At 38.6% G+C, this 26,179-nt stretch overlaps 1 protein-coding gene across 3 annotated transcripts in view; it reads right to left on the bottom strand.

The window, feature by feature from the left end:
* Positions 1 to 1,373: 1,373 nt before the first annotated feature.
* LOC128219588 (transcriptional coactivator YAP1-like) overlaps positions 1,374 to 26,179 on the bottom strand; it is a 38,082-nt gene continuing 13,276 nt past the window's right edge. For 2 of the 3 annotated variants that reach the window (XM_052927416.1, XM_052927417.1), the window contains exons 5-8: positions 15,023 to 15,161; positions 13,303 to 13,389; positions 8,681 to 8,775; positions 1,374 to 7,832 (exon numbers count right to left, since the gene is read on the bottom strand). In XM_052927416.1, coding sequence (XP_052783376.1) covers positions 7,746 to 7,832; positions 8,681 to 8,775; positions 13,303 to 13,389; positions 15,023 to 15,161 — 408 coding nt within the window. In that variant the 3' untranslated portion in view covers positions 1,374 to 7,745. The remainder of the gene's footprint in view (positions 7,833 to 8,680; positions 8,776 to 13,302; positions 13,390 to 15,022; positions 15,162 to 26,179) is intronic. The other variant, XM_052927418.1, reaches the window with a different exon arrangement.

Genomic DNA, 26,179 nt, shown 5'->3' with positions numbered 1-26,179 from the left:
ATTGCTTCTTCCATCTAGGTCAACATCACCTTCCTTTCATGTTCAAGATCAATCTTGTCTTTAAATACATCCAGGCTTATTCATTTTCAACACAGAAGATAAGATTGTAGCTTAGAATAAGTTTACAATAATCTACATGAAGTTCAATGGAAAAGTCTGATTATAAAAATTATCATTAAGTAAAAATGAAATTTCTTCTAAAGAATAAAGTGTATAATAATTATTTGAATCTATGAACCTAAAAAGGAACAATAATTACCTTAGAAGTGACTATGTTGAAGACTTCATAAAATTTAAAATCTATTCCCTTGTTACCAAAAATAGAAAGTAATGGAATCCAACAAAATGGGAGACCATATAACAAGACTTGCTGCCCTTGCTTTAAGAGTAAACTTGACATAACTTCGTGCTCTGGTGAGCTAAAAAACTTACCAGCAAGTCAAATCTCAATCCCAGAATCAACTCCTTTTACCATACAGCATCAAAAGTTACTGAAAATATTATATTTATCTTTCTGATACCTTCAAAAACCGCATTATTTCATTAAATATGTTGATTAAAGCCTTTGGTCTAGATTCCATGGGAAAAAAATCTAGAGGCAAAAATGTATCCATTGCTTTTTCCAAATTAACCGTACTGCAGTATATTTTTGCACTAGAACAAGTTTTCTTTGAAACATTGACAATCTTATTATAAACACATTCTATGAGAAAGTACGCTTTCAAAAAGTACAAAAGCATGCATGATTTTGAATCAAACTATGCTTTTATCTGGTAAATTGAGTTGAGATTTCACTTAAGTACTTTTGTGATATAAGGGCCAGAGTTTAATTTTTTATTCAGTTTCCATGGTTATTCACAAAAGGCTGGAGTCCAGATCTGCAACAGAAGAAAAATAATGCAGTCATACTGTTGCTTATAGAATTATTTACATTCTGGTGTCCTTAAGCATAGCGTGGATCTGATGATTGATTATAATAGAAAATTGGTCAAAAAGGTGTTCAACAGTCATATTTGATAGTCAGGGCGTGACAGTAACGGTAGCCCGGTGACCCGAGACACCCAATTTTCTGACAGAATTACCACAGCCAATTTGCTAGGGAACCCTCTGGGTCACCAGATAAAAACACTTGGCCACTGTGGTAATATCATACATATATCAATTTTAAAAAACAAAAATAAATACAAAACTATGCTTTATCGATAAATAAACAATCTCTTCATGTATATAGCCGACGCGCACTGCCTGGTGCGACGTCATTGAATGTATTCCGTGTTGGGGTTCTGGTTCAGTTTCCATGGTAGAAACTTGGCAAACGTCGTTACATGGTTATAATTGCATGTTACATACAAAATATGACAAAACTCAATAATTTTTTCATTTTTTTTTTTATTTTTTATTCGTATTTACATTTTCATCCCACTTTGGGCTGACATAATGTGAAAAGTTTTGAGATCTAAATTCTCATAATTCCATAATCGAACCAAGAATGAAACTGCCATTTTGTGTATTTTCAGTTTCTGTGCTATATATAACAATGGCGTTAAGAACGTAAGAAATAATTTATTTTCCTTTAAATCTAGTAGGTATCTAGCATAAATACTGGCTGCCAGTTGAAGTCCGACCTGTTTAATAGATTGCAATATATCAAGGTAACATAGCCCATTCTCCTCATGTTCTTTCTAACTTATCCTTTCAGACATCAGTCTTGCAATTGTCTGCTAGATCTACCAAATAAGTGTGGAAAATAAATGATTTCTACAAGATGTGATTTGATTTTCGTCTTAAGGGTAAAAGACAGGCGTAATATATAGCAAACTAAATGGCATAATAGTATAGGGTTCTAACAATGAAAGAGAAAATGACAATTGTCTATAAGAATGGCAACATGAAAGCATATAGCTTCAAGAGTCAAGGGTTTGGTGATAAGATAAACTAAAATATAAAACATATATATACTTTTAGGGGTATTATAGTATTTATATCACAAACATAATATAAAATCACACAACATATGTTTTCTAGCACTTAATAATGAATAAAGAGACACTACACAGAAAAGTATATGAAATCTAGAAAGAATAGATGAAATAAATCGTTTAATAACAAAATGGTAATAACTGTACAGTTATAATTCATTTTTTTCTGATGTAACAAAATCACAATAACTGGTATCAACTGAAAAACTGAATGCTAAAGGAGCCTTAATAAAAAAATTCCAACACACGTTTACCTGTCTTAAACTGACTTATCTTTCTAATTTAAAAACCTGTAATATATACATAGATATGTAAAATCTATTTAAACTTTGAAATACTAACATTTTTTCTGAACTTTACGTTATATGGAATTCAAAAACATTACCCAAGACAATTGTGGTAACACAATAAATATTTCAGCCATGGTGTTAACAATTCTTGTTTTGTTGGTGTCCAATCGTTTAACACCAGGCCAGCATACTTGAGACCTAATATCTTTGAATTACATTTGTAAAACAGTCTTCCTTCAATTTTAACATTACATTTTGATATTATTATAATTATATATCTATTATATATATTTATTATAATTACAGCAACACTTCGTAATCTCTTAAATGGTATAATGGTTTTTGTTCATTCAAATCTGGTCATAATAGGTTGTTTCCTTGGCAGAAACATCCTAATATATCATCTTCAAATTAGTATGCAACATACACAATAATTGCCAGAATAAGGTTAATCTTAAAGAATTCCATATAAACATAACTCAAACATATCTTACATGACAATAATCCATCTTCTTCTATATTTTTCTATAACTCTTATATAATATACCAAATTTACTATTTAATTCTTTAACCATTAACATATTTTATACAGAATAAAGATTCTACATTATCCTTGGCTAGTAAATCCCCAGTACCAGTTACTTATGACATTTTAAAATAAATATTTTAATTTACTGTTGATAACATAATAGGATCTAAGCATTCATTTAACAGCTTTATTACTATTGAAACCCAGCAAAGAGCATTCATTTAAAACTTGATTTATTTAACAGCAATTAAGAAAAAAGTCATATTCACTTATTCTAAGTAACTCTCCTTGGCACAGTGGTCTTGTGTTGTGAGGAAAAATACAATTGTCGGCCATGGTAACCACCAACCAAACTCACATGTGCCAAGGCTGGGAATCGAACATGGGTTGCTTTGGTGAGTAGCGAGTGCACTAAACACTGCGCTAACCTGACCATCTAACTAAACTAATATTTAACATCTAAAGCACAAAGACTGGCAATTCTGAGACTAAACATGTCTTACACCAAGCAAACCATTGACACTAGCTATAACTCCTTTTAAACAGTGATCTAAACTTAAAAAAATGTAAATACTAAGCAGCTGGTACTGGGTAAATATAGACAAACATACTGTCACATCATGAGAAGCATTCCACCTCCAAAACTCAATGCAGTTGTTGAGTGCTACTCTTTACACAAAGCACTTGTGGAGTGCTACTCTTTACATAAAGCAGTTGTTGAGTGCCAAACATTGTTTAACTTGACAAACAACTCTCATGCTTTACTTGTTCATTCTCAAATCGTAAGGACAATTCAATATTTCCCATGATGCAACTCCCGTTATATGATAAGTAAGTGTAAAGTATGTAAAACTATCCAGTATGTGCATACAATTTTTCTTAATTATAACTTTTCTTCTTTTTATTGGCATTTTTCTTTAATATGTGTAAACTACTACAGGTGTAAACCACACAAAAATAATGCTACCATAGAAAATGTACAATTCAAGACATCGGGGGCTAACATATGCGTTAAAATATCCTTTTTCATTAACAGGAATGACAGCTTTAGAAGTTTAATGCAATTTTGCAATATGTACAATATGCCAATGATCTATCAGGGAACATACTGCAGATTCATGGTTTTAGCGGGAGATATTGAAGGGTTCTGCATCATGCTGTTTTTTGGTAAAGCACCCCTCTGCCTTTATGGAGACCAGCATATCCACCAGCCTTCTTCGAGTTGAATGCTTTAGATATTCAAATTTTGTTTAAAAGCTTATGACAATATTATAAATACAAACAAACTTAATACATTATGCAGTTGAAACTAAAAATTACTTCAATTAAAAGCATTTTTATTGCTTTTGTCAATTTCATAAGATTAATAAAATGTGCCTTAGACCCTGTCCCTTTTCTGCAGCCCCCTGCCCTTTTGAAAACCTGGCTATAACCCTACAGTACTTGTTCTCTATATGCAGTGAGTGTTAAAATGTAAGAAACACCTGAAAATGTTTAACAATAAAATGCTGTACTGCATTCATCACTCATTATCAAACAGTCCTCGTCTAGATCAATGTCATATCTTACATATAACCATTAAGCCTATTAGAAAACTTCTCTAAAGTCAAGGAAACCGGACTACCCTGAAGCCAGATGACACTGGAACAATACTATGCATGGAAACAGTGTCACCTGCCAAAATGTAGCTTTCTGCAAAAACGAAAGAAAGAAACACTACATTTGAAAGCTAGTCAAAAGCGGAAAAGTCACAGTAAAAATTTAAGTCAGCTCAATAAAAAAGTTGGGAAACACACAGTTTCCAGCAAGAATTCATTTGTGTTTCCCTTGATTAAATGTAAAAGAACTTTTACATTATGGACATGGGATGTAGACCTTATGTAATTTCCTTTAAGAAGAGCTCCATATACAATATGTGCTCTTCAATTGAAGAGTACCAAGGGAAAATACTCTTCAAAATAAGGTCAACATTTCAGTAACTCCTCTTTTCCATCAGAAACTAAAATTTCTGCAAATTCGAAAAATATAATTATGCATAAAATACAAACACACCACCTCTCAAAGGTGTCAATCAGGGAAATCAATACAAAATGAATTTAACAACGTACAAAAACATTTAAGAATAGAAAAATGACTTGTAATAAAAATAAAATTCTCTTTCTCCTGATCAAAGGTTCCGCTGACACGGATATGGGACTTTCATCTCTTGAATGTTTAAATAATTCATGAATTCATGTGTAGACTATTGGTCTAAATTTTTTGCTTTTCTTTTAAATTCTATCAATCATGACATTTTTTGGTCTCTAAAGTTGCCTATTTGAATAAGGCCTGGCTAATACTTGAAATTTTACATCAAAAATAGGCATCCACTGAATTTAAATACATTTAATTTGAGAAATTTCTCACAACGTAACAAGATTCGCAACAACTGTTTTCGTTTGTTTTGAAGTTGCATCTTTATGCGAAGATATCTCAAATACAGCTATGTAAATTGTAGAATCTTTCACTGGTCTTAATACATCATTCAATGATGCTTGAATTTCGCAATTGAAAGTTATTTCAACATTCAAGAGTAGAAAGTCCCTTTGGAATGATATGGTGGGTGACAATTGAGTCAATTAATTTCTTGAAAAAAATAGCAAATGTAGTACAAAAATAGACTTTTCTCTTCATCGTCGACAACATCAAAAAGGGGTTTTACAACATTCAGCAAAATGCATAGTCACATTTTAATATATAGTGATTCTTAATAATTAAGCATACAGAAAAAAAGCATACTGTAGTTTGTGAAAAGACATGATGAAATAATTGGTGTAAATCTGGACGTTTTTAACTTCAAGGCAAACAGCTTTCGTATTCGGACTAGTACAAAAAAAAATTACCTTGATGACCGTTGTCTTGCAAAAGGCACATATTTCATTAGTCTGGTTATTTATCAAAATTTACTTGTAAAAGACACAACACAATATTAAAATATGGCAACCATTACTGGGTTAACATTGAATGCATAGTAATAAACAAATAAAGTCTAATTTTTACGAGTTAAAATCTTATCAACCTCTTTAAGAAAAACATATGCTATAACCTGGTTTCATTCACAATTTATCAGTATACAAGGACAACCTGGTTATAAAAAGTGGCTTAAATGCATATTTTGAAAAGCAGATAAAATAAGTTTAGTGAAAAAGCAATAACTACACATAGCTCCGATACTATAAATGTTACGAAAAAAGCATTTTGTTTATAAAGCTATAGTATTTTAGTCCACTTAAATGTTTAATACCTTAGCAGCTAACATGTAAAACATGGTATTAAATTTTCAAAATCTTTGCTTTACTAACTCAAGAAAATTTTAATTCACTTTTTTTAGCGAAACAGTTCAAGTCTGATTCTTTATTGAACAAAGAGTTAGTGAAATAAGACATAAGAACAGCCATCGAAAGCGTAGAAAATTTATCACATAAATATTACATCAGTATGAAAAATGACATTGCACATGGCTCATGTTCAGACGAATATATCATCACTAAAGGCAATGACAGATATATTTCTTGTTATAGCCCATAATTTGAATAAAATTCCATTAATCAATATGAAAATATTTCATTTGTCAATTTGAATGAACTAACACAGTAACCTATTTAGTTTGATATTAATTTGCAATAACTTCTTTTATCAGAAGGTTACACACCACCTCAACAAATTCATTATGATATATGACTTCAACAAGAAATATATTTAACGTTTGATATAAAATATTTGTACAAAATTTACATACATAATAATATGCACTCATGAATAAAATGTCACATAATAAAATGAATATGAATGAATAAAATTTACATACATAATGAGCTTATGGTAGAATAGTAATCACATCTCTATATATAATGGTATTTGTATTTTTTTGTAATTTTCTTCTTTTCAATTACAAAATATACTCTGATGCACACAGTTTTATTATATTTATATATCATTATAATATGAGCTTCCCTGAACATACACAGTTTATATGATAATCTAAATTACATACTTCGAGTTACATAATTTTCTTTTACGAGGAGCGTAACATGGACAGTCTGTGTGGTTAAATGTGAATATAATTCCATAAGGGCGAAGAAGTTCTTACCTAATCCAAGAACTCTAAATATCTAGCTAATCCTTAGTAATTTTCACCTTTAAATACTTTGGTACAACAATACTTAGGTTATTATTACCAAATGTTTCTTACTTAATGCAAGAAAGCCTGAGTTTCTTTGCAAGGATGCGAAATTATTAGTCAGTTTCCAAGAAATTTTTTAATTATCTTTTGGATAAGGTTTATCTGTCCAAAAAAATAAAAATAAACCAAAGAGTATAAGAACTCCCTTATGGAATTTCAAAAGACCACACATTAACGCCAATCCAACTCAGTAGATTCTTTTCCGAAGTTGCTTGTATTCCGAGTTGATCAGCCTTCTTCATTTCCACCACTGTTTCACATACACAGTGGTCTGTTACAGTTTTATGGACGACAAACCATTTCACAGCAAGGTTTCAGCAACATTTTGTTCATACATGACATTTTCTATACATGTTGGCAAAACTTTGGCTACTGTGAAGTATTAATACTCATTAATGATAAATTCAGCCTTCATGCCCTTTAAAACTTCTACTATTCTTTCAATGCCAGAATTGTGATGAAATTTTTGATGTACAAAATCGAGGTCATACTAACTTGTAAAACTTTTCAAGAATGTTATTGTTTTTAACCTATCTGTACAAACTATCTTTATAATCTCAAAAAACAATCCTGATTTCCTCTCTGTACAATTTAAAATTCACAAAAACCTTCCATGTTTTATAACATGTTGCTATATAACATTATGTACACACTGGTTGCTAGGTGATGCACTGTAATGTCCGAGGTCATCCAAAGGTCCTGTTGCTATGGCAACAACCTTGACCTCACAACCAGGTGAGAAGGCTGTCGTCCATCTTGTTGTTGAGAACGGTCTCCACATCGTTCAGCAACTCATTGCTAATGTCGTCCGGCTGAAATAAAAATTAATTTTTTATAAACAAGCAATAGAAGGTGAAACCTTATAATATGTGGCCATTTTTCTTATTTGGTTAAGGGGTACAACCAGGGCTTCCATTAAGAATTTGAAACTGGAAGCCATCAATTTTAGAAGTTCTACTCTAAAAAGAGGAAATTAATGCTTTTTAAATATAAAAATTTCTTCACTACAGTCCAAAAATAAGTAATTTACAACTAGAACTTGCCAACTTCACAAAATTGTATTTAACAGTTCAGTTTACTTTCATTCTCATATGGCCGGCCATTAAAGAAACACTGACAGCAGGTTTTGTACTAAGCAATGTAAGTATCTTTTGACAGTGGTAAAAATCCCACATGTAGAACAGAACGGAGCTTGGTTCGATCACCGCTGCCAGCGCAACATTAATTTCTTGTTTTTTTTTTTTGGGGGGGGGGGGGGGGGGGGGGAATATTTTTATGTTGCAATTTATCACAATGATAAATGATATGATACCATATAATTCTTATTTATTTTCAGATCATTTTTATATATTTGATGACATCAAAATTGCAGCTCATGTGTCTTTAACAATTCAAGTTTGAGCCATACCGCCGCCAAAAAACATCACCATCACTATGTTATGACTACTAACGTCATGTGACCAGTAACCAGTCAGGTGACCACAGCAATGAAAACTACGAGGAAAGATATCTAGTGCTGACTATCCAATATCAATTGCATAAAACAAAATATGATAATGCATTACCATGCGATGTCAGATTGCCAAAGATTTCAGGTAAACAAATTGAGGTCTGAGATATTGAAATTGGTTCCCTTAAACAAAACTTCTCTAAGTCTGACCTGTAAGCTGGGTACAAGATCGTCACTGTCCATGTTGCTGTGTTCATTGTCGATACTTCCCATGTCCATATTGTTAAAGTCCCCTTGACGGTGGCCTGCCAAAGACAAGGATATTGTTAATCACTATTGAAGACAGAACATTTGTGATAAATAGAGATAGAAATCTGTCACTAAGAAATTGTAAAAACCGTTCTAGTTCTACTAAGCAAGTAGACAATTCCAAACATCTTACGAGCTATATGTTGCTGTTTTTTATATTACGATTATGATCGTGAATTTCTAACACAAAATAAATTTCCATAGTGATACATAAATATTAATATGAATTAATCAAGGACAGAAATACTTGGGTAGAAAAAACAGTTAAACTAATAACATTATTTTTGCATACAAAAAAAAACACACTGAAGAAACATGGTATCAAGGATTATTATGTAAATTGTATATAAAGAAATGATGAACAGCTGGCTCCAATTTCTTGAACAATCTGAAGATCCTTATACCAAATCAGACTTTAAAGCTCACAAATTCTGTTTTGGTATACATTGAAGATTTTTGCTTTTTTTTTTAAAGAGTTTTAAGACTTTTAAATAGAAATATTTGAAAGATCATAATGACAAACTACGTTTTGGTTTTAGAATCAAATCATGAAAAACAAGAGGCCCAAAAGGGCCTATGCTCTACTGGCATAGATGATTTGTATAAAGTTATTAGAAAATTGCTTTGGTAGTAACCCAGTTATGGCCTGGACATGGAATTGCTAACGTCCCCCCCCATGGTGATTCTAGTGTTTGAGGTATGGACCTGGAAATTGCGTGAGACACATCCTTTTAATGAAGTGATGATTTGTATAAAGTTATTTGAAAATCGCTTTATTAGTTACCAAGTTATGAACCGGACACGGAATTGCTAACGAACGGACAGACGGACAGACAGACGATGGAGGCCATAACATAATACGACCCTTCGGGCGTATAATAAACACTTAGTGTATCTTTCACCTTGGAGGTAGGGACATGGGTCTTGCACACGACACGTCGTCTTCATATGTGGAACACATGTATTAAGTGATTTTAAAATCTGTCCATACAAGGGAAAGTAACAGCCCTGACACGAAAACCTATACTCTATGTCCTTATATGCAGCACTCCATTGTGAATAAACACTATGTGTGACCTTGACCTTTGAGGCAGGGACACGGGTCTTGCACGCGACAAGTCGTCTTGGTATGTGGTACACATGTGGCAAGTTATTTTAAAATCTGTCCATACAAGAGAAAGTTACAGCCCGGATACAACAATCTATACTCTATGTCCTTATATGCAGCACTCCATTGTGAATAAACACTAAGTGTGACCTTGACCTTTGAGGTAGGGACACGGGTCTTGCAGGCGACACGTTGTCTTGGTATGTGGAACACATGTGGCAAGTTATTATAAAATCTGTCCATACAAGAGAAAGTTACAGCCCGGATACAACAATCTATACTCTATGTCCTTATATGCAGCACTCCATTGTGAATAAACACTAAGTGTGACCTTGACCTTTGAGGTAGGGACACGGGTCTTGCACGCGACACGTCGTCTTGGTATGTTGAACACATGTGGCAAGTTATTTTAAAATCTGTCCAAACAAGGGAAAGTTACAGCCCGGACACGACAACCTATACTCTATGTCCTTATATGCAGCACTTCATTGTGAATAAACACTAAGTGTGACCTTGACCTTTGAGGTAGGGAGACGGTTCTTGCACGTGACATGTCGTCTTGGTATGTGGTACACATGTGGCAAGTTATTTTAAAATCTGTCCATACAAGAGAAAGTTACAGCTTGGACACGACAACCTATACTCTATGTCCTTATATGACGCACTCACTTGTGAATAAACACTAAGTGTGACCTTGACCTTTGAGGTAGGGACACGAGTCTTGCACGCCACACGTCGTCTTGGTATGTGGAACACATGTGGCAAGTTATTTTAAAATCTGTCCATACAAGGGAAAGTGACAGAGCCGGACGGACGGTGCGATTTTAAGATGCCCACCTTCGGGGGCATAAAAAGTAAGTCAAAAGGGGTGAGGCCAGCTTTTGCCCAAAGGGCATTATTTCAAATGTTTTCAAATGCATCATATGATGCTCCACAACAAATATCAAAGGTATGGGCCTTGTGGTTTGAAACAAAAAGATTTTGAAAATATTTCTTAAATAAGTCTCAACATTTCCCAATTAAAGGTTTAAGGGGGGGGGGGGGGGGGGGGGGGGGGGTCTGAAGACTGTATCATGTTCACAAGCAATTGTTTACAGACAAACTGATCTTTTTATACTTTCAAGGCCCATAATCTAGGCATGCATGGGCGGATCTGGCTAGTTTTTTTAAAGGAACCGAGCTCTGTTTCATAGAGATACAATCAAAACCGAAGACTGTATTGTGTTCACAAGCTAGTGTTTACACAATAGCATTTTTTTATACTATCAAGGGCCATACTCTAGGCATGCATAGGCGGATCTGGCTGGTTTTCGAAAGGAACCGAGCTCTAATGGATATCTAGATACTGTACAAGTTTCATCGAGATACAATCAAAACTGAAGACTGTATCGTGTTTACAAGCAATTGTTTACAGACGCACGAACGCACATACTACATACACACTACCATCGCATAAGCTTTTCTGGCCTTTGGCCAGTAGAGCTAATGATTCTTTAACCTGTTGAGCAAAGATATTTCGAGAAACTGAGGCCTGTGGTCAGAATGAATGAATGCAATGTTAAATATGATAGCCATTGTGAACTGCATGCACTATTTTGTACAAGGGTGATGGTAAGACAGTAGTTCACAGCGTGAGTCAATATATGTTATAAAACTCTATAGCCGGCTAAAGTGACAAACACACATTTATTTTTACGAGAAATGGAAATATAAATTTTTGTTTTGTATAACAAAATATCGTTCTGCTATCTAAATATTTTGTTTTAACAGAAAGAAATATTTTGTTTTTAATAAAGTAACTGTCAACGTATTTAGTTTAAAAAAAGAAAAGTTTTTTTTTGTTTGACCAAATAAAACGGATTTAATATTTTGGTGTAACTGAAAGCGTATTTCGTTCCAACAAATATACTTTTTTTATCAAGAATAACATTGCAATACTCAACCCATTATAGCGCAATATACTTTCATTATAACATTTTTTGTAGCAGTTACTGAAAATAAATGTATGTATATGTTATTTCAGTGGCTAGGTGAATCTACATGTATTGGTTACAGCTACTATCTCAATAACTCTACATAGCTGAAGTGAAAAAAGCTTGTAGTACAATTATAAATTGTAAGTGTGTTATATTCATTAGCCAGTCTTTGACAGCACTATATAACCAAAGAAATGAATTTATATGGTGATTAGATATTGTTATTCAAACCAAAGTAATCCATTACAGGCTTCAAATAGTGAACATATGGCTGATCATGACAGCCTGCACAGGTATATGATTTTTAAATGAGTAGCACTCAACAGTTCTGCCTGAATTCAGGTGTCATTACATCACTATTACCTACATTGTGTTTAAATGAAACAAAACTGAACAAATGAGCCACTTTATTGAATGTGACATCACTGGAGGAAGAAAAAGGGCATGGACACACAAAGAAGACAAAACTACAGTAAAAGCAGTGCAATAATGATGCTCTGATACGAAGTTGTAAAAACATTGTCAATTTGTATCACAGTAATATAACACTAATGAACAGCAGGACAGGAAACCTGAGACTACCGCTGGTGCAACTATGATCAATAAATAATCAAGTAAGATAGTGAATCTACAACATGCAACTTCTAACATTGCCAGTCAAACAATATGGGGCAGTAAACTGTCATTGAAGCTACAACATGAAAGCTTTACACTGTCATTAAAACAACAACATAAAAGCTCTACATTGTCATCAAAACTACAACATGAAAGCTCTACCCTGTCAGAGAAACTACAACATGAAAGCTCTACCCTGTCATCAAAACTACAACATGAAAGCTCTACCCTGTCAGAGAAACTACAACATGAAAGCTCTACCCTGTCATCAAAACTACAACATGAAAGCTCTACATCATTATCAAAACTACATGAAAGCTCTACACAGTCATCTTAACTACAACACGAAAGCTCTACAATGTCAGTGATACTACAACATGAAAGCTCTCAGTGAGAATGCAAAATGAAAGATATATGGCAAGCAATGTAAAGAAGTAATTGGACAAGTACAACATGAAAGCTGTACATTGCCAGTGCCAATTGGAATGATCTGCAACAACTGAAACTGAGAGTGAAAAGCACTCTTCTGAGGTAAATTGCACACAATGAAAGCACCATGGCATGATAGTGAGTGTAATGGGAAGACAAAAGCAAAGACATGACATGTACAACATGAAAGCATGGATAACAACATGAAAGCATGGATAACAACATGAAAGCATGGATAACAACATGAAAGGATAACAACATGAAAGCATGGATAACAACATGAAAGGATGGATAACAACATGAAAGCATGGATAACAACATGAAAGGATAACAACATGAAAGCATGGATAACAACATGAAAGCATGGATAACAACATGAAAGCATGGATACATACTTCCATCTTGAGCCTCCATTTCGCTAACGTTACTCAGGAATTCTTCCGGAGTCCGCGACATGAAGCTGCTACCACTGCCCATGCCCCCTACAGCAGACAGAGACAAAAGTTACACGCCTCCCCGACTTGAGTAGTGTGCAATGTTACTGGACAGAACAAGAGCTTCAACTGTTACTTTATTTTTTTCTGTGTTTAGAATAGCTTATCGCAGACAATAAGATAGGTTTAGCCATTATGCATTTTAAACTCTAGTTTCATGATAGCATGAGATCTTACAGTATCATGAGAGCTGTAATGGTCCTTAATGATGCCCCTGCACATTTCTAATTACCTCACTGCACACTCATTATAAACCAAGAGCTTGTTGTTACTTATATTAGTTTTGTGTAACCTATCATAGAACAATAGGGTAAAGGGTTGTATAAATATGTCAGCATGTGTGCTAGGAAAAGTGTGGCCAACAAATGTTTACATCAAAATATGCCGTCTTTTCATGACTAAAGTTTACAAGGTTTTGAATTAAATATGTTCAACAAACAAACTCCCACCCACTCATTTTTATTAACAGGCCCCATAATACAATCAAGATTGTGTTATATACAAACTAGAACTGTCACAGGGGTGACAATTACGCCCACACAGCGCCTCGGCACAGAAATGGTAAACCGTTAGAAACTAGCATGCATGTTCGAAAGCTATCAAAACAGTCTTGCAATTAGTCCTCTAAAACTTTGGCTTCTTTGGCTAGTCGCTTTTTGTCTTAGATTTGGCTGCAATGCCAGAATTTATCTTCTATTGAGGCCATGAAAAAAATGGTGGTTTAATGGAACATTCAATTCAATGATATCAAGCCCGTATTTTTTTTACTGCCAACCAAAAAGTTTTTATTGTCTCAAAACTGAAGTCAGATTAAGTGAACTCAAGACTGTTCTGATTGCAATACATGCTCATCTTGTAATTTAAATTTTAGCTCCGATTGGGGGAATATTCAACACAAGTTTATATATCATTTGCAACAGCTGCAATAAATATATCAAGCAGGATAAATCTGTTTTAATAACATGGTAAGTAATGTGTACATTTAGGTAAATATTTTTAATAGCCGATTATCACTGGCAGATGCATCAACATCCTAGTTGTTTTAAATTTAGATTGACCATTCTGCTCTGGGCCATCAAATGATGAAAAATCTTGGGCTCGTGTCAAGAACTTTTTTTAGAAATAAATTTAATTTCAGTCAAACCCAGTTGGCTCGAACTTGCTTGGCTCGATTTTCTCAATTGCTCAAACTGAATGTCAAGGGCCAATTTCTTTGCACTGGAATGTAAGCATTCCTGTTTGGCTCAAATTTCCCGAGGCTTGAAGTTTTTTTGCCAGTCCCTGTCAGTTCAAGTCAACCGGGTTCGACTGTACCGATTAGATATTATATCACACAAATATGTAACAAAATAATAAAAATATGACACTATGGTAATTTAAAATTGACTAAGACAATAATTGTAATGGGCACCAGCTCTTATTTTCAAGTATAAAAAATATTGTATCAAAATTTGAGAAACAAAATAATCAGCTAGCTTTTATATTCACTAACTTTAATATTGCCAGTGACAATCTGAACCATTGTGTAATATAACTGTAACATTTAACAAATATACCCCAAACCAGATATTAATTTAGTAGCGAACACATGGAAAAAAACTTTCACCCGCACGGATAATACCTAGTCCGGAGTCTGTGCTGCCCTGTCGTACGTGCGGATCCCCTGTATTTTGCCCCAGGAATGGATCGCCAATCTGCGTAAGCTCGCTTGATGGATCAACTGATGGATTCATCACATTAGAGTTACGCAGCGCCATTTCCTGCAATGATATGGGTATAATCAGAATACATCAATGGCAGTGAAAGCTGAAACAAATTGACGAAAAATATGTTGCATTATTATTTTAATTGATCAGATGAATAGATTCAAACATTACTTTAAAGTCACTGTTTTTACTGTGAAATAGCCATGTATGTCATAATGCCTATAATGAATAAAAGAATGAGAATTTCAGGGATGTGATTGTGGTTTGGGGGTTGCTCGAGCAAAACTGGCTTTTTCGAAGCCCTTTTGAGAGCTTCTTGATTTCAAATTTGAAGCAAACTTTAAGTGTCAATTCAAAGAGCATATAAAATGACTACAGTGCTTTTTTTAACCATCCACGGTTATCTCGGAAAGTGAAGGCAGACCACATGCCTGTGTTTTCTGAGAATAAAGAGGAACTGTCATAATGACGTATTTCAGATACAATGAATCTTTTAGAAACCGAACAGACAAGAGAATGCTGCAACATTCAAAGAGATTTATCATTTATGAAATCATGAACAATTATTAATACAATTGCTAAACCAGGTACTTGCAAGCTACTGCTGACACTTGTCTGTTTTTCTCAGTGAGCTAAGGGGGATAACTCTTCAATAACTTAACACAGCGTTATGGGCACATATTATACACATATGCATAACATCAAAGAGAACATAACTCACGACTTTGTTCAAAGTTTAAAATTTAATAGAAAAAATCAAGGCAAAGGATTTTACAAAATTCTGGTTTCAACACCAAGGCAAAGACAAGACCTCAACTTTTCTTCTTTGGAAAAACAGACATTAGCTAAAACATTTTCATGGCAAATGATACATTAGTTTTTGTTCATGGAACTGAAACATAAACAGGGAAAACTCCCCATAAATCAAGGCCATATCTTGTGAAAATCATCTGAAATCAATATCCACCACAAGAATAACCTGCACTAGGAGCTGAAACGATGCAAGCCACGTGCACTTCGAAAACTTATGCCCATAGTTATCTAGAATGATATGCAACTGCCAATATAAATATCCAGCAAATGCCAAGTCAAGCATTCAGTGCACAAAAATGCCAAGCGCACATGGACTGGAAGACTGAATACAAAGGCTTTACCTTCGTATGTGCCATTATTTTATCAACAAATTCTATAAATGTGCATGTAAAGTAAGTTTCCAGGCCATATTTTTTTAAGCAGTTCATACATTTAAACAAAAACACCTAGGGAAATTGTATTGCCATTTATAAAATGACATTTGAAGCCGTTTACATTATATTCTGGAAATTGATATATTTGCCGCCCACGTAAAAGCAATGTTGGAATAAATAATGCAGTCCTGAATGCATCTCAGACCGATATAATATAAAATTATACATATGAAATAAATTCACAATGTTTGAAATTCATAATTATTTATATCTTAAAATGTCAATAATGCATTATACTGCATTTTATAGTATGGAATTTATTATAAAAAGAAATATGACAATCATTTTTTTTTTTTTTCCAAACTCATAACAATGAACATTTATTTTAACTTAAATCTGCAACAATGCACACGACATTTTTCTCATATTTAAAATATTTTAATCATTCTCGATAAATGGTGTTATCACATTATCTAAACCACAAATAAACAGAACATTGTCTAGTATACAAGCAAGATGTGAATACGTATTTTGAGGTGCACAAGTGAAGGTATTTTGCTAAAAGGTGTGTGCCTAATTAATTTGTTATTAACATGACATCGAGAAGTTAATCACTTACAATACTCTTTCACTAACTGTATGGTAGCATAAACCAGCTTTCAAATGACTCAAAACTGATAATAAGGGATGAAAGAAGGAGCGTTCAGAGCTACAGATAATTTAATAACTTTAGGGTATTGTTTGCACTTACTGCACTTCTGCAATTTTATCAACTGTAGTGAACACCTTGTGTGCATTCAAGGCCTTTGAAAAATACATTTGGTTTGAGTTACCCGACCCTACCTACAAAAAAGGCGCCACCCTACCTACAAAAAAAGGCGCCACCCTACCTACAAAAAAGGCGCCACCCTACCTACAAAAAAGGCGCCACCCTACCTACAAAAAAAGGCGCCAACCCTACCTACAAAATAGGCGCTGACCCTATCTACAAAATAGGCGCTGACCCTATCTACAAAATAGGCGCCAACCCTACCTACAAAATAGGCGCTGACCCTATCTACAAAATAGGCGCCACCCTATCTACAAAATAGGCGCCAACCCTACCTACAAAATAGGCGCCACCCTATCTACAAAATAGGTGCCAACCCTACCTACAAAATAGGCGCTGACCCTATCTACAAAATAGGCGCCGACCCTTCCTACAAAATAGACACCGACCCTATCTACAAAATAGACACCGACCCTATCTACAAAATAGGCGCTGACCCTATCTACAAAATAGGCGCCAACCCTACCTACAAAATAGGCGCCGACCCTTCCTACAAAATAGACACCGACCCTATCTACAAAACAGGCGCTGACCCTATCTACAAAATAGGTGCCAACCCTACCTACAAAATAGGTGCCAACCCTACCTACAAAATAGGCGCCGACCCTTCCTACAAAATAGACACCGACCCTATCTACAAAATAGGCGCTGACCCTATCTACAAAATAGGCGCCAACCCTACCTACAAAATAGGCGCTGACCCTATCTACAAAATAGGTGCCAACCCTACCTACAAAATAGACACCGACCCTACCTACAAAATAGACACCGACCCTATCTACAAAATAGGCGCCAACCCTACCTACAAAATAGGCGCCGACCCTTCCTACAAAATAGACACCGACCCTATCTACAAAACAGGCGCTGACCCTATCTACAAAATAGGTGCCAACCCTACCTACAAAATAGGTGCCAACCCTACCTACAAAATAGGCGCCGACCCTTCCTACAAAATAGACACCGACCCTATCTACAAAACAGGCGCTGACCCTATCTACAAAACAGGCGCTGACCCTATCTACAAAATAGGTGCCAACCCTACCTACAAAATAGGCGCCAACCCTACCTACAAAATAGGCGCCGACCCTTCCTACAAAATAGACACCGACCCTATCTACAAAATAGGCGCTGACCCTATCTACAAAATAGGTGCCAACCCTACCTACAAAATAGGCGCTGACCCTATCTACAAAATAGGTGCCAACCCTACCTACAAAATAGGCGCCACCCTATCTACAAAATAGGCGCTGACCCTACCTACAAAATAGGCGCCACCCTACCTACAAAATAGGCGCTGACCCTATCTACAAAATAGGCGCTGACCCTACCTACAAAATAGGCGCCACCCTACCTACAAAATAGGCGCTGACCCTACCTACAAAATAGGCGCCACCCTACCTACAAAATAGGCGCTGACCCTATCTACAAAATAGGCGCCACCCTACCTACAAAATAGGCGCCGACCCTATCTACAAAATAGGCGCCACCCTATCTACAAAATAGGCGCCACCCTACCTACAAAATAGGCGCTGACCCTATCTACAAAATAGGCGCTGACCCTACCTACAAAATAGGCGCTGACCCTACCTACAAAATAGGCGCTGACCCTACCTACAAAATAGGCGCTGACCCTATCTACAAAATAGGCGCCACCCTATCTACAAAATAGGCGCCACCCTACCTACAAAATAGGCGCCACCCTATCTACAAAATAGGCGCTGACCCTACCTACAAAATAGGCGCCACCCTACCTACAAAATAGGCGCTGACCCTACCTACAAAATAGGCGCTGACCCTATCTACAAAATAGGCGCCACCCTACCTACAAAATAGGCGCTGACCCTACCTACAAAACAGGCGCTGACCCTATCTACAAAATAGGCGCCAACCCTACCTACAAAATAGGCGCTGACCCTACCTACAAAATAGGCGCCACCCTACCTACAAAATAGGCGCCACCCTACCTACAAAATAGGCGCCACCCTATCTACAAAATAGGCGCTGACCCTATCTACAAAATAGGCGCCACCCTATCTACAAAATAGGCGCCAACCCTACCTACAAAATAGGCGCCAACCCTACCTACAAAATAGGCGCCGACCCTTCCTACAAAATAGACACCGACCCTATCTACAAAATAGGCGCTGACCCTATCTACAAAATAGGTGCCAACCCTACCTACAAAATAGGTGCCAACCCTACCTACAAAATAGGCGCTGACCCTATCTACAAAATAGGCGCTGACCCTACCTACAAAATAGGCGCCACCCTACCTACAAAATAGGCGCTGACCCTACCTACAAAATAGGCGCCACCCTATCTACAAAATAGGCGCTGACCCTACCTACAAAATAGGCGCCACCCTACCTACAAAATAGGCGCTGACCCTACCTACAAAATAGGCGCTGACCCTACCTACAAAATAGGCGCTGACCCTATCTACAAAATAGGCGCCACCCTACCTACAAAATAGGCGCTGACCCTATCTACAAAATAGGCGCCAACCCTACCTACAAAATAGGCGCTGACCCTACCTACAAAATAGGCGCCACCCTACCTACAAAATAGGCGCCACCCTACCTACAAAATAGGCGCCACCCTATCTACAAAATAGGCGCTGACCCTATCTACAAAATAGGCGCCACCCTATCTACAAAATAGGCGCCACCCTATCTACAAAATAGGCGCCACCCTACCTACAAAATAGGCGCCACCCTATCTACAAAATAGGCGCTGACCCTACCTACAAAATAGGCGCCACCCTACCTACAAAATAGGCGCTGACCCTATCTACAAAATAGGCGCTGACCCTACCTACAAAATAGGCGCCACCCTACCTACAAAATAGGCGCTGACCCTACCTACAAAATAGGCGCCAACCCTACCTACAAAATAGGCGCCACCCTATCTACAAAATAGGCGCCACCCTACCTACAAAATAGGCGCCACCCTATCTACAAAATAGGCGCCACCCTACCTACAAAATAGGCGCCACCCTATCTACAAAATAGGCGCTGACCCTACCTACAAAATAGGCGCCACCCTACCTACAAAATAGGCGCTGACCCTACCTACAAAATAGGCGCCACCCTATCTACAAAATAGGCGCCACCCTACCTACAAAATAGGCGCTGACCCTACCTACAAAATAGGCGCCAACCCTACCTACAAAATAGGCGCCACCCTATCTACAAAATAGGCGCCACCCTACCTACAAAATAGGCGCCACCCTATCTACAAAATAGGCGCCACCCTACCTACAAAATAGGCGCCACCCTATCTACAAAATAGGCGCTGACCCTACCTACAAAATAGGCGCCACCCTACCTACAAAATAGGCGCTGACCCTACCTACAAAATAGGCGCCACCCTATCTACAAAATAGGCGCCACCCTACCTACAAAATAGGCGCCACCCTATCTACAAAATAGGCGCCACCCTATCTACAAAACAGGCGCCACCCTATCTACAAAATAGGCGCTGACCCTACCTACAAAATAGGCGCCACCCTACCTACAAAATAGGCGCTGACCCTACCTACAAAATAGGCGCCAACCCTACCTACAAAATAGGTGCCAACCCTACCTACAAAATAGGCGCCACCATACCTACAAAATAGGCGCCACCCTACCTACAAAATAGGCGCTGACCCTACCTACAAAACAGGCGCCACCCTACCTACAAAATAGGCGCTGACCCTATCTACAAAATAGGTGCCACCCTACCTACAAAATAGGCGCTGACCCTACCTACAAAACAGGCGCCACCCTACCTACACAATAGGCGCTGACCCTATCTACAAAATAGGCGCTGACCCTACCTACAAAATAGGCGCCACCCTACCTACAAAATAGGCGCTGACCCTATCTACAAAATAGGCGCTGACCCTATCTACAAAATAGGCGCCACCCTACCTACAAAATAGGCGCTGACCCTATCTACAAAATAGGCGCCACCCTATCTACAAAATAGGCGCCACCCTATCTACAAATTAGGCGCTGACCCTATCTACAAAATAGGCGCTGACCCCTACCTACAAAATAGGCGCTGACCCTATCTACAAAATAGGCGCTGACCCTATCTACAAAATAGGCGCTGACCCTACCTACAAAATAGGCGCCACCCTATCTACAAAATAGGCGCCACCCTACCTACAAAATAGGCGCTGACCCTATCTACAAAATAGGCGCCACCCTATCTACAAAATAGGCGCCACCCTATCTACAAAATAGGCGCTGACCCTATCTACAAAATAGGCGCTGACCCTACCTACAAAATAGGCGCTGACCCTATCTACAAAATAGGCGCTGACCCTATCTACAAAATAGGCGCTGACCCTATCTACAAAATAGGCGCCACCCTATCTACAAAATAGGCGCCACCCTATCTACAAAATAGGCGCCACCCTACCTACAAAATAGGCGCTGACCCTATCTACAAAATAGGCGCCACCCTATCTACAAAATAGGCGCCACCCTATCTACAAAATAGGCGCTGACCCTATCTACAAAATAGGCGCTGACCCTACCTACAAAATAGGCGCTGACCCTATCTACAAAATAGGCGCTGACCCTATCTACAAAATAGGCGCTGACCCTATCTACAAAATAGGCGCCACCCTATCTACAAAATAGGCGCCACCCTATCTACAAAATAGGCGCCACCCTACCTACAAAATAGGCGCTGACCCTATCTACAAAATAGGCGCTGACCCTACCTACAAAATAGGCGCTGACCCTATCTACAAAATAGGCGCTGACCCTACCTACAAAATAGGCGCCACCCTACCTACAAAATAGGCGCTGACCCTACCTACAAAATAGGCGCCACCCTACCTACAAAATAGGCGCTGACCCTACCTACAAAACAGGCGCCACCCTACCTACAAAATAGGCGCTGACCCTATCTACAAAATAGGCGCCACCCTACCTACAAAATAGGCGCCAACCCTACCTACAAAATAGGCGCTGACCCTACCTACAAAATAGGCGCCACCCTACCTACAAAATAGGCGCCACCCTACCTACAAAATAGGCGCCAACCCTACCTACAAAATAGGCGCCACCCTATCTACAAAATAGGCGCCGACCCTTCCTACAAAATAGGCGCCACCCTATCTACAAAATAGGCGCTGACCCTACCTACAAAATAGGCGCCACCCTACCTACAAAATAGGCGCCACCCTACCTACAAAATAGGCGCTGACCCTACCTACAAAATAGGCGCCACCCTACCTACAAAATAGGCGCCAACCCTACCTACAAAATAGGCGCTGACCCTACCTACAAAATAGGCGCCGACCCTATCTACAAAATAGGCGCCAACCCTACCTACAAAATAGGTGCCAACCCTACCTACAAAATAGGTGCCAACCCTACCTACAAAATAGGCGCCACCCTATCTACAAAATAGGTGCCAACCCTACCTACAAAATAGGCGCCACCCTATCTACAAAATAGGCGCTGACCCTACCTACAAAATAGGCGCTGACCCTATCTACAAAACAGGCGCTGACCCTATCTACAAAATAGGCGCTGACCCTACCTACAAAATAGGCGCCACCCTACCTACAAAATAGGCGCCACCCTACCTACAAAATAGGCGCTGACCCTTCCTACAAAATAGGCGCTGACCCTATCTACAAAATAGACACCGACCCTATCTACAAAATAGGCGCCACCCTACCTACAAAATAGGCGCTGACCCTATCTACAAAATAGGTGCCAACCCTATCTACAAAATAGGTGCCAACCCTACCTACAAAATAGGCGCCGACCCTTCCTACAAAATAGACACCGACCCTATCTACAAAACAGGCGCTGACCCTATCTACAAAATAGGCGCTGACCCTACCTACAAAATAGGCGCCACCCTACCTACAAAATAGGCGCCACCCTACCTACAAAATAGGCGCTGACCCTACCTACAAAATAGGCGCCACCCTACCTACAAAATAGGCGCTGACCCTATCTACAAAATAGGTGCCAACCCTACCTACAAAATAGGCGCCACCCTACCTACAAAATAGGTGCCACCCTATCTACAAAATAGGCGCTGACCCTATCTACAAAATAGGTGCCACCCTATCTACAAAATAGGCGCTGACCCTATCTACAAAATAGGCGCCGACCCTTCCTACAAAATAGGCGCTGACCCTATCTACAAAATAGGCGCTGACCCTATCTACAAAATAGGCGCCGACCCTATCTACAAAATAGGCGCCACCCTACCTACAAAATAGGCGCCACCCTACCTACAAAATAGGCGCTGACCCTATCTACAAAATAGGCGCTGACCCTATCTACAAAATAGGTGCCGACCCTATCTACAAAATAGGCGCCACCCTATCTACAAAATAGGCGCTGACCCTACCTACAAAATAGGCGCCGACCCTATCTACAAAATAGGCGCCACCCTACCTACAAAATAGGCGCCACCCTACCTACAAAATAGGCGCCACCCTACCTACAAAATAGGCGCTGACCCTACCTACAAAATAGGCGCTGACCCTTCCTACAAAATAGGCGCCACCCTACCTACAAAATAGGCGCTGACCCTACCTACAAAATAGGCGCCACCCTACCTACAAAATAGGCGCTGACCCTACCTACAAAATAGGCGCCACCCTATCTACAAAATAGGTGCCAACCCTACCTACAAAATAGGTGCCAACCCTACCTACAAAATAGGCGCCACCCTATCTACAAAATAGGTGCCAACCCTACCTACAAAATAGGCGCTGACCCTACCTACAAAATAGGCGCCACCCTACCTACAAAATAGGCGCCACCCTACCTACAAAATAGGCGCCACCCTATCTACAAAATAGGTGCCAACCCTACCTACAAAATAGGCGCTGACCCTACCTACAAAATAGGCGCCACCCTATCTACAAAATAGGCGCCACCCTACCTACAAAATAGGCGCTGACCCTATCTACAAAATAGGCGCTGACCCTACCTACAAAATAGGCGCTGACCCTATCTACAAAATAGGCGCTGACCCTATCTACAAAATAGGTGCCAACCCTACCTACAAAATAGGCGCTGACCCTATCTACAAAATAGGCGCTGACCCTATCTACAAAACAGGCGCTGACCCTATCTACAAAATAGGCACCGACCCTACCTACAAAATAGGCGCTGACCCTATCTACAAAATAGGTGCCAACCCTACCTACAAAATAGGCGCCACCCTACCTACAAAATAGGCGCTGACCCTATCTACAAAATAGGCGCCACCCTATCTACAAAATAGGCGCTGACCCTACCTACAAAATAGGCGCCACCCTATCTACAAAATAGGTGCCAACCCTACCTACAAAATAGGCGCTGACCCTTCCTACAAAATAGGCGCCGACCCTACCTACAAAATAGGTGCCAACCCTACCTACAAAATAGGTGCCAACCCTACCTACAAAATAGGCGCTGACCCTACCTACAAAATAGGTGCCACCCTATCTACAAAATAGGTGCCAACCCTACCTACAAAATAGGCGCCACCCTATCTACAAAATAGGCGCTGACCCTATCTACAAAATAGGCGCCACCCTATCTACAAAATAGGCGCCACCCTATCTACAAAATAGGCGCTGACCCTATCTACAAAATAGGCGCCACCCTATCTACAAAATAGGCGCCAACCCTACCTACAAAATAGGCGCCACCCTATCTACAAAATAGGTGCCAACCCTACCTACAAAATAGGCGCTGACCCTATCTACAAAATAGGCGCCAACCCTACCTACAAAATAGGCGCCACCCTACCTACAAAATAGGCGCCACCCTACCTACAAAATAGGCGCTGACCCTACCTACAAAACAGGCGCCACCCTACCTACAAAATAGGTGCCAACCCTACCTACAAAATAGGCGCTGACCCTATCTACAAAATAGGTGCCAACCCTACCTACAAAATAGGCGCCACCCTATCTACAAAATAGGTGCCAACCCTACCTACAAAATAGGCGCTGACCCTATCTACAAAATAGGTGCCAACCCTACCTACAAAATAGGCGCTGACCCTTCCTACAAAATAGGCGCCGACCCTTCCTACAAAATAGGTGCCAACCCTACCTACAAAATAGGCGCTGACCCTATCTACAAAATAGGCGCCAACCCTACCTACAAAATAGGCGCTGACCCTATCTACAAAATAGGCGCCACCCTATCTACAAAATAGGCGCTGACCCTATCTACAAAATAGGTGCCAACCCTACCTACAAAATAGGCGCTGACCCTTCCTACAAAATAGGCGCCGACCCTTCCTACAAAATAGGTGCCAACCCTACCTACAAAATAGGCGCTGACCCTATCTACAAAATAGGCGCCAACCCTACCTACAAAATAGGCGCTGACCCTATCTACAAAATAGGCGCCAACCCTACCTACAAAATAGGTGCCAACCCTACCTACAAAATAGGCGCCACCCTACCTACAAAATAGGCGCTGACCCTATCTACAAAATAGGCGCCACCCTATCTACAAAATAGGCGCTGACCCTATCTACAAAATAGGCGCCACCCTATCTACAAAATAGGCGCCACCCTATCTACAAAATAGGCGCTGACCCTATCTACAAAAACAGGCGCCAACCCTATCTACAAAATAGGCGCTGACCCTATCTACAAAATAGATGCCGACCCTACTGTTTGGACTGTTTTAATAAATGTAGTTTAAAATCTTTAAAGCTTTATACAGAAAATTACTTGAACACCATTTTCCAATGATGAACATAACATTCTTACATAAAGCCTAATAAAAAAATAAAAAAAGCCTACCTACCCTACCTGTTTTTGAAAAAGATGTAACCCTAACCAAATCACTTTTATGGACCAATGAAAGTGTTATGGTGACCCTTATCTGTAGCTCTGGCGGTTTTAGCAAGTAGGGAAAAGAAGGGATTTAAGGTTAAAAGGTTAAAAAGTAGGAGTGGTATGGCTCTTGACTTACCTTAATGAAGCAAATTGATTATTTAACCTTTTCACCTTTTTAAATATACATGTTGTGCAGGATTCTTAACAAAGTTTTGTTGAACTGGCCCACATCTTAAGAGGG

Source organism: Mya arenaria, chromosome 15 (genome assembly GCF_026914265.1).
Source record: "Mya arenaria isolate MELC-2E11 chromosome 15, ASM2691426v1".
NCBI lineage: Eukaryota > Metazoa > Mollusca > Bivalvia > Myida > Myidae > Mya > Mya arenaria.
The sequence above is the reverse complement of the archived record's forward strand: the minus strand, read 5'-3'. Positions and strand labels throughout refer to the sequence as shown.